This window comes from Dermacentor silvarum, chromosome 1 (assembly GCF_013339745.2).
Source record: "Dermacentor silvarum isolate Dsil-2018 chromosome 1, BIME_Dsil_1.4, whole genome shotgun sequence".
In the NCBI taxonomy this organism is placed as follows: Eukaryota; Metazoa; Arthropoda; class Arachnida; order Ixodida; family Ixodidae; genus Dermacentor; species Dermacentor silvarum.
The window spans coordinates 175,739,302-175,748,764 of NC_051154.1; the positions used below are offsets into that span (position 1 = coordinate 175,739,302).

A 9,463-nucleotide genomic window follows, 5' to 3' on the forward strand; every position below is an offset into this window, starting at 1 on the left:
TTGTGAGTCGGCGCTTGTGTTCGTGTGATCTTTCGTCTTTTCATCTTCCTTGTTGCGCCGTTCTGAAGCAATGCATCATGCTTATGTGGTCGTGCTGCTATTGCTATAAATGCAGGCAAGAGGGATGGCAAATTCTGTAGCCTAACATGCGTGAATGAGCTGGCGGGCATACTCAATTATACATTTACAGCAAACTCCACTAACATAAATTTTGTTCAAAAAGGAGATAATTGCTCTGGAACAAGTTTTCAAGAGTTATCTGTTAAAGATAATCATTAAAAGCAGCAAACAGCGAAGAAGCTGGTGTTTTTTTTTTTTTTTCTTCTTCTTCCCTATACCCCAGTAAAACGGACAAATTTGGTACCACTTAGAGCAAGTGCAATTCACCTCACTGCGTGACACTTAGGCAGTGTGGGCAATGCCACAGATTGGATATTGCAACTATTTTCTGCCCTAATGTAGCAAGAAACAACAATGCACTGTGCTAAGCGCACCTAGAATGTGCTTGATGTTTTGACATCGCAAGACCTTTCAGCTAAAGATGGGCACTCAAATAAAAGCTGAAATTAAATGAGTCACTACTTCAATTCTTGCATAAAGAGGGCCTCCACGCATTCATTTAAAGGAGTACTGACAGAAATTTTTTGTCCTTTTTTTATTACTTTATTAGATAGACCTCGACCCAGTAATTACATTATGGAGTCTCAATTCCCCAAGAGCATAGCAAATAATTACGTTAGCTTTTAATACAACCATTTCAAAACGTGTACCCAGAGCAGTGCGGCTTCAGACGTGAAAAAGGTTACCTATTTCGCCACCGAAACCTGTTGGGCAGTCTCATGGTACTACATACCACTGACGCATACACACACACTGTGGCCGTGGTGCCTAAAGACGAGTCTATTCAGTACTCGTACTCGACGGGACAGTAGGGGAGAGAGCGTCCCCCTGCGTTTCCAAGAGAAGCGAACAATCGGAGGGGCCAGTTTGGCAGCTTTTGGCGACACAGTCATTCTATGCCCTTCAACCACCTTCACTTTCGGTGACATGAGAAGTAACCTTTTTCACATCCGAAGCCACACTGCACTTGACAAGCGTTTTGTGTTGGCTGTACAAAATGTGCTGTAATTATTCATTTGTGGTGCTCTCGAGGAATTGAGACTTAGTACCGTAACTATGGATTCGATCGCTTCCTAAAAACGCAAGATAAGGAGGACACAAAATTTTCTTGTCAGTACTCCTTTAAATACCCGAATATGCTGCACCCCCCACCCATCTTCCTTTTCCACTCTATTTTCATCGTAGTGACAGGCAAAATAGATGCAAATAAGAAAAAAAAAATATGTAGATCCAACGCACATGTTGGAATCTATGTTAAGTGAAGCTTTAGTCAAGCGGTGTGTATTGAACCCTGTACAACTAACAGTGATGCCTAAAATTGCTCTCATCCTATGCAGCATAAACCACATGTAATGTTTATGTTTATCCACCACAAATGTCACAACTTTAATCTCATGCAATTTCTGGGTTTATGCACCTCTCACAAGTTCTGCCAAAATGCAAACAGCAAATTGGGTGCATGCACAGTCATCTATGCGGCGAAGACGGAGGCGATGTATGATGCTTGCCGAGGGAAGATTTGTGATGGCAGGTGTATGCAGAGAGAAGTACGGTACATATCTAGCTACATTTAAGGATTCTGTACCTCTTGTGTCACAGTGGCACATACCCATTCTCGAGGATTGACCAATAGGCACACACCCAGTAGTACGTACTGAATGGCTATAGATCACAGAAAATCAAGTATATCAAAGAATCCGTTGAATATAATGTGCAAGTCCATTAAGAGGTCGGTGTGCTTTAGAGATACCTACAAGCCAACATTATATATTCAGGTTTTATGTAGGAATTTATTTTTTTATTAGGCATAGCAGAGGTGCGTTTACTGACACTGCTTTGTCGGTCTGCATATAAGGGTTACATAAGCCCATGTAATAGTACTTGCATTTAGTGCACATATATCCTTCACATATATATTCACAAATATGTCCGCTAAAATACTGATTGACCCAGCAGCAGACAGCCAGCAGCAGCCATGTGAAACCCAGAAGGGTAGGCAAAGAAAACCTCTCTTTAAAAAGTGAAGACATTGTGGGTGCTGAGGTGCGACCTTGACCTCACGAGGCAGTGGGGTTAGCATGTAGGCTAGCAGCTGCGTGCCAATCACCGTCTTGGCTCTCTCGTAAATTTCGTTTCACTGTTAAAACAAAATCCCGAAATTCACATAAAATTTATTATATCAAATTTGTCCGCTTTGAATATTCTAATGGATGCAGTTTACAGAACTGCGAGAAAAGTATCTGTTTTTGGTGCAAAGTTACGGATTTGTAAACTTTGTGCTTCTATTCATATTTCAAGCTTGCAGATTTCCGGCAATTTCTGTAAAAAAAATTCTGGTTATAAATAAAAAATTTGCTTCCAAGAGTCGCTAGAATTTAACTTTCTATCTCAAATGCAAGAAGTTCCATGAAAATCAGCCCAGGTGTCATCTCAGAAAAGTATTTCTGCTTTTTACATGTATTTGAATGGGCGGCATCAGAGTTGGGCCCGAGCTAAAGCTTCATCTGAAAGATGGTGGCAGCTACCCACTCCGGGCAAGGGGAATCGACCAAGATTCATGTTGCTTTCATAAATGACTAAGAGGGATTAACTAAAATTAATAATATTTTAGATTAATCAAAGCAAGCAGAGCAATATTTTGCTTGGTCAGTCAGATTGAATGACCAATGACAAATAATGTCTAAAAAGAAAAAAGAGCTAAGAAACAACTGACAGATAAGATTAACAATGTCATTGGTGGGATTCCCTGTGGGAGTGACCCAGCACGGAAGCCCCAAAATAGAGCAGCACAGGAGAGTTCGAGAGCAGGCAAAGCTGTCACAGTGTGATTTGCAAAATTCCTTTCCTCTGGCAGGAGAAACAACTATAGGCCAGTGTGGTGATCAATTGATATCCAATTTATTGCAAATGTGATAAAATGGGGAGATAACCAGACCACATTGGTGCATGTATAAATTCAGGAGCGGGACTCAACAGCAACTTCAAACTGATGTGCTTAGAAAATTGACTGCACCAAGGAAATAGCAAGTGCCGAAATACAGTAGTAAAGCAACACACCTCATTTTTCTTTACCTCCAACTAGATTTTCTTAAATGTTGCTTGGAAGATTGTGTAATTTTGCCAGATTATTTAAAGGCACAGACAAAATTGACTTGCACAAGAAAGAGCAATGTTGAGTTAGCCAATTAACAAACATTCACAAGTTTACAGTCGATTCACTTGAAGGCACATGTTGCCATGAAGGAATCCAGGCAGCAACGATGCCCTATTTATGTAATGCAAATCATGACAACAGCACCAGTTTCACCATATCCACCTCTAAAATGTGCTATGAAATACATTTACGTCCCAATCGCTTTATCCTGCAGTGCATGAGGGCAGCTTTTTGGAAAAATATTGGCTGCAGCAAGAATGTATTTCATGCACATCTTAGGGACAGATATCACTAAAACTGGTGCTAGTGTAAAAATTCCTGCTTAATGGACATCATTACTGCCCCGCTTCAATTTCTGAACAGTAATAGGCACCCTAAAGTGGTAAATTAACGTCTATTAAGGAAACTTTGTGAATGTGTCATCAACTGAACATTGTGACTTGTCACTGAAGTAACATTTACCTCTGTAATACACTTAATAAAGTGGAAATGTGCAAGTTGTCAGAAGTGACCATTTAAAAATAAAAATAAAAAACCTGCATGTGTTGACATAGAGTGTGACACTTATACTATGTATTAGCTTCCGTCCAAAGCCTGGTGGTTTGTCCACATTGGTAGGACAGTAGTTAGGGAAATGTGCACATATGTAATGGAAACGCATCGGTCCACCAGAGCTTGAACAGCGCTTCAGACTGCACAGAAAATCACTTTGCGTAAGACGAAGGGCACCCAAAAGTTACTGTCTAAAATTTTGTGTGAAACACTCTCATGACATTTTGACAGCCAAAGCCATCAGTTTCCTCTCCCCAGACACAGTTGAACGCACTTACAATGGCCCCACTTGCAGCAAACTCTCACTTAGCACAAACAGCTTTTCACTATCCAACAAATTTTCTTAAATGCACAAGAAGGCCCTCTCAAAACCCAGTTGATGCACCACTCTGGCTCAAAACAACTCAAACAAACCATGGTGCAGTAGCATCACAGCCAGTTGCATGCCTAAACTAAAACATGCAGAGGAGCCCCTTACTAGCTTGCACACTTCAAGATTGTTCGAACAACATGTTTACGCTGTTTTGAATTTCATGATCACTTACTTAGTGCAACATCCCACCATCAAGTGAGCGCAGAGACTGTGCAGCCACCATTATTCCAGCTGTTGCAGGCAGCCTCTATTTCAACCAAAGGACAACTTGACCTCTTATGGACTGAATGTTTGAATTGCAATTAGAAATATTTAAAAAATTTAATTCTGGGGTTTTACGTGCCAAAACCACTATATGATTATGAGGCATGCTGTAGTGGGGGACTCCGGGTAATTTTGACCATGTGGGGTTCTTTAACGTGCACCCAATGCATGGTACAAGTGGGTACACAGGCCTTTTTGAATTTCGCCATCAAAATGTGCCCATCGAGGTCGGGATTTGATGTGGCACCCTCAGGCTTGGCAGCGCAACGCCAAAACCACTAGGCCACCACAACGAGTCAGAAATTGTCCTATTCGAGGTTCAAACATTAAAAATTAACACAGTTTGCTACCCCCGGTTGAAATTTGTTGGCTCGCTAAGAAAACAACTGAAATGCATACATGGCAAAGAATGCCTTTATAGTCGCAGGTTTCTGCACTGCAAAAAAAATTTCGCTCATAATGCAGAGCAGTGACACAATAGCCAGGTAAAATGTGATATGCATCGTGTGTGTGTGTATATATATATATATATATATATATATATATATATATACACACACACACACACACACACACACACACACACAGTGCAACTGACAGTGGTCTCGCAGTAAGCCTTAGACTGTTTCATGTGGTGTTTGTTGGAGCGAACATTCGCAGGTGCGAGCAAGCGATCTCCATTCGAGAAGAAAAAAGTGCAAGTGGTATTGGTTTGCGCAAGTTGCACCTACCGTTGGTGAAGTGGATGCATTTACCCTTTCTTCCTCCTTTTACTAGTCCGAACTTAGCCAATGGTCTCTACTAAAGCAACTCTTTAGCTTCTTACTGCTGAATTCATTCAGCTTTTCTCAAAATTATATTTGGCATCGCGCTGCTTTCTGCTCTGCAGTCTGTCAAGCTCGACGCCCCCTGCGTGCTACAGCAAGAGCTCATCTGTGCTTCGCTTCTCGAGCAGCTGTGCACACTTTAAGTGGAGGAGCCATGATGTGTGACAAAATAGCAGACCCACCAACTCGTGAACTTCAATATTCGCAAAAATCCCGTGGACATGACAGGGGTGATAGCATACATTTTATTAAAGTTTGCACTGGGCACACGATTTGTAGGATACATATGCACAATATTAACGATTTCTCAAAAAACTAAGAACAGTGGAAACTGAAAAGCAGCCCACTGTTTTTAGATCACAGTGACTTTTTCAGAAACTTTGCTGTTGCCAATTTTGCCTGCCTCAGGAACTTGTCTGACTAAACTTGCTTGAAACAAGTACCCCTTTAGTATATGGCATTTTCTGCTGTCACAAAAGAGCAACAAGGGTACCATGAAATTTTCTTTATTGTATGCATTTCTTTTCCTTTCTTTTTTCAATCTTTTGCAGCCTCACCTTTCAACCCTTTAAAACGTTTTCGCAAACAGACTCTGATTATTAGTAACACTTGACGCAACATTAGTAAAATCATAAACGAGTAAAAACTTGGAACGCCTACGAAAAATTCAAGAGGGTTGATAGGTATGGAACAGGCCTCAAGCTGTACTTTGTAGCAAACAAGACGACATTAGCACCATCCAGTAAACATGAGAAGCTGGAGCTAGAAGATGATTAATGAGATAAAGCAGATGTGCTTAATCATTGTCATTACATGTAGAAGAAGAAAACTTAATTTAGGACTGCCTCCGCAACTGGGAAGACGATGTGCTAGAACAGAAAGGCACGGATGCCAGCTCTATCCAGTACACAGATGCTGAGCGAGCATTAGTCAATCATGGCAGCCGCTGATGCAACCGTGCTCTCCAAGAAGCAATCTATTGCTTCTTGAAGCAATCAATTGCAGTTATTGATCAACGTATTGTGCATTCTGCACAGCCTTTGAACTGCTCACAGAAAGCATGTCTAACTGTGTCTAAGGCCCGTATTCAAGAATGCAACTTAAGTTGAAGCCCATGCTTGACTTGATTTATAAGATGCCTGTCGTAAATGCGCCGGAGGAAACGCAATGAGTGTCCTGGGCACGTTCACGCCAGGCGTCACCCAGATCAAGTAAAGCATGGGGTTCAACTTAAGTTGCGTTCTTGAATACGGCGGTAAATTGATAGGACGCTATGTTCACTGCAAAGCATGATAATGTCAAAAGCCACATTCACTAGAAGGAGACCATTGGAGACCATTTGAGCACGCAACTGCTCAAATTTGTGTGCCGTGCTGTGCAACAGGCTGTGGGTTTCCAGGACACAGCAGAAGAAAAAAACTAGCACCAAGTCGCCTTTACTTATGTTCACCAATGCCTCCTGTACTGTTTATGTTTAGAACAAGTATGCAATGCACAGGAGTAATGTTGCCATTACTGATGTTGCCATTTACTGATGGTCTAAAACAATAATCTGGGTGGTTAGTGGCTTCAGGTGACAAACGGCAGCATATACAGAGGTCAACAAGAGTCTTGAATAAAATACAAAGCGGCAAACTAGCTTTCACACTGAAGTGTGCCAATTATAAAAGGAAGCACACAGATGCCTCCACCTTGCAGCACCAAAGGTCATTGTGAAGGAGGTGAACATAGTCAACATTTGTATTACTTACGGAAATGTTGCAGGAACACTTTCTGTAAGGCTTATGTGTGTCATTGTAGAAATCAGGCTTCAGTGGTATGGTAGTGATAGAACTTATTAACAGTTACAGATAAGACCAAGACATATAAGACGTCATAACTTTATTGTAGACCATGAATTTTGCAGAACTCTATGAGCTCCCATAAATTTGCCAGCTAGAAATTACACAGTATATTCATGCACTTCAGCTGTACTGAGTAAGTACTAGGTATCTAGATTAGGCAAAGTAATTTAAGAGGTGTTGTGTGAGACACTCCAAGGTTCAACATAAAAGCTTGGAAGCAAACTTTGCCAAGATTTGACAGTCTACATAGACGAGGGGTTGATTTTCAATCTTCTGGAGGCATTAAAAAAAAAAAAAAAAAAAAAAAAAAACAGCTAGGCCCGGCATGTAGCACAGATTCAACAAAGTAAAAACTTGCAGACTACTCATGGTCCTGCAAGTAAGCAGCACCTTAAACAGTAATGCAGATCTTGAAAAGAACTTCTTTGCATGTTCAAAAATTTTCGACTGCAGTTCCTCAATTTCAAAAAAAAAAAAAAAAAAAAAATGGTCTTGCGTGATGCTGCCGCGGCTCAGTTCTCACGAACCCGTGACTTCAAGGATCTCATCTTTCAACAGTGCTTTACGGACAGCTTCGCCTTTTGATGCCAAGATTTCTTCTATGTTCCTGAAAGTAGACAAGACAGCGTCACACAGCACTAAGCATCGGCATAATATGCAAAATGTCTATGTTCCAAGAAAAATAAGTTACAACAAGTCATGTTCCTGGTGATTATCTTGATGTGCGATGACATAAATGGAATGTGCTGAATAAATCGAAGCATGTAAACGTAAAGTTTAAAACGGTCCCAAACGTCCAGCATTTTACAGTATGTGAATTCTTCCCGCAGAAAGGTCATGGCATCCACTCGTTCGCTTACTTTGTTTTATCAATTCAAAGTAATGTGCGGTCTGAGAACACATGGTAAATAAATTATTTTCGACGATTTCATTTCTCAAGCTTTTCCAGCAGTATGGCGCGGATGCTGAACGGACGTGTTCGCAGTAGGCCAGAGCGCGGCGAAATTTTTGTCGCCGCAGATTGGGACACAGCATCGCTTAAGAACAATAGAGGAGCGATCCGCACATTTCGCACTGCTCACTGCTACATCGTAATCCAACACCACTGCACACGAACATGATATATGACCGAAGTACTACTCATTCCTTGGTTATCTTATTTCGATTTGTTTCTAATTAAATTAGTTTCTGTACTGCCCACGATCACGAAAATTTACCTTTTCCCTTCGAGTTCCGGAAACCAGCCCAGATTATCTGCAATGAGGTGATGCTTGCTGCAACCGTGACACTTGACGATGACAACGCCCTTCTCATAGGAGACCTTTGAAATTAGCTTGGTGACTCGTGTTGAGCAGAGTTTGCAAAGGAACGACAGCAGCATACGGCCTTGGAGTTTTGCGACAGGCACCCGAATCTTGTCGTTAGTTTCGGACAACGCGGACCTACAGACAGTTTGAGGGCAAGATTTGACATCGGTAGCCGTCGACAACGTCTTCACACATACAACCCGAGTGGTCCTGTGGCAATGAATCTGCTCGCAGTTGGCACCCCAGAAGAAGGATCTTCGCAATTTGTGATGGTGGCCTTCTGCAGCGGCGCCCGCGTACCCTGCGTAACAACGTTCACACTGCTTCCACGGCACATTACGGGCTCGTAGGCAGAGAAGCAGACTTCGCACAAGCATCTTGCTCATCGATCTCGACATCTTCCAAAACGCCGTGTCGACTATTCATGAGTTGCAGACTGCGCCAACGTACACACCGCTTTCAACCGAGTCTGACAGGCACCATATTTGATTTGCACGCGGTTGTAATGACGTCAAAAATGACGTAAGCGCATTGACCAAACTGCCATCAGCGCCAGCTGCCGAACCGTGCCCTGTCCTGCTACTTCTACTTTCTCGACGTCGCCACGAGATGCCGCTTTTTTCTGTACATGGCTAAAACCCCTATATTTATAAAAGTAGCGCCATTCTTAGATCTTGCCGCCACCGCGCTCACCCCGGCGCTTCCTCCTCGCCCTCTCTTAGCCGCCTCCTGTCGCCCCAGCCTCCTCCGCTCCCCCATTGGCCATCCGTGTCACGTGGAAGTTCGCGCTTTTGTATATTTTTTTTCTTTCCAGCGCGCTCCGACTGCCATTCTCGGGCCTGTGCGACGAAAGTGCTGTACGCACAAACGGATCAAACGTGTTAGGGACAAGAACTTCGTTGTGATGGCATGCTGCTGCGCCTTAAGTTGCCGCAACCGACAAGGCGAGGGCAAAAGGCTTTTTTTGTTTACCATCCGGCGTGCGCAAACGCTTGTTGCACACTTGATATTTGCGCCGTCTC

The 9,463-nt window shown here is 42.5% G+C and overlaps 1 protein-coding gene across 1 annotated transcript; it reads right to left on the bottom strand.

The window, feature by feature from the left end:
* Positions 1–7,154: 7,154 nt before the first annotated feature.
* On the bottom strand, positions 7,155–8,954 carry LOC119436431 (uncharacterized). The gene is made up of 2 exons (XM_037703277.2): positions 8,352–8,954; positions 7,155–7,741 (listed from the first exon to the last, which is right to left on the bottom strand). Exons 1-2 carry the CDS (start codon positions 8,837–8,839, stop codon positions 7,654–7,656), a joined length of 576 nt encoding a protein of 191 aa, XP_037559205.1. The 5' UTR covers positions 8,840–8,954; the 3' UTR covers positions 7,155–7,653.
* Positions 8,955–9,463: the final 509 nt, after the last annotated feature.

Bases quoted from the DNA above. Each gene is read 5' to 3' on its own strand.
- LOC119436431 (XM_037703277.2), bottom strand. From the start codon at position 8,839: ATGTCGAGATCGATGAGCAAGATGCTTGTGCGAAGTCTGCTTCTCTGC. The intron at 7,742-8,351 runs GTAAATTTTCGT...GTCTACTTTCAG, and splicing joins CCGGAACTCGAAGGGAAAAG to GAACATAGAAGAAATCTTGG.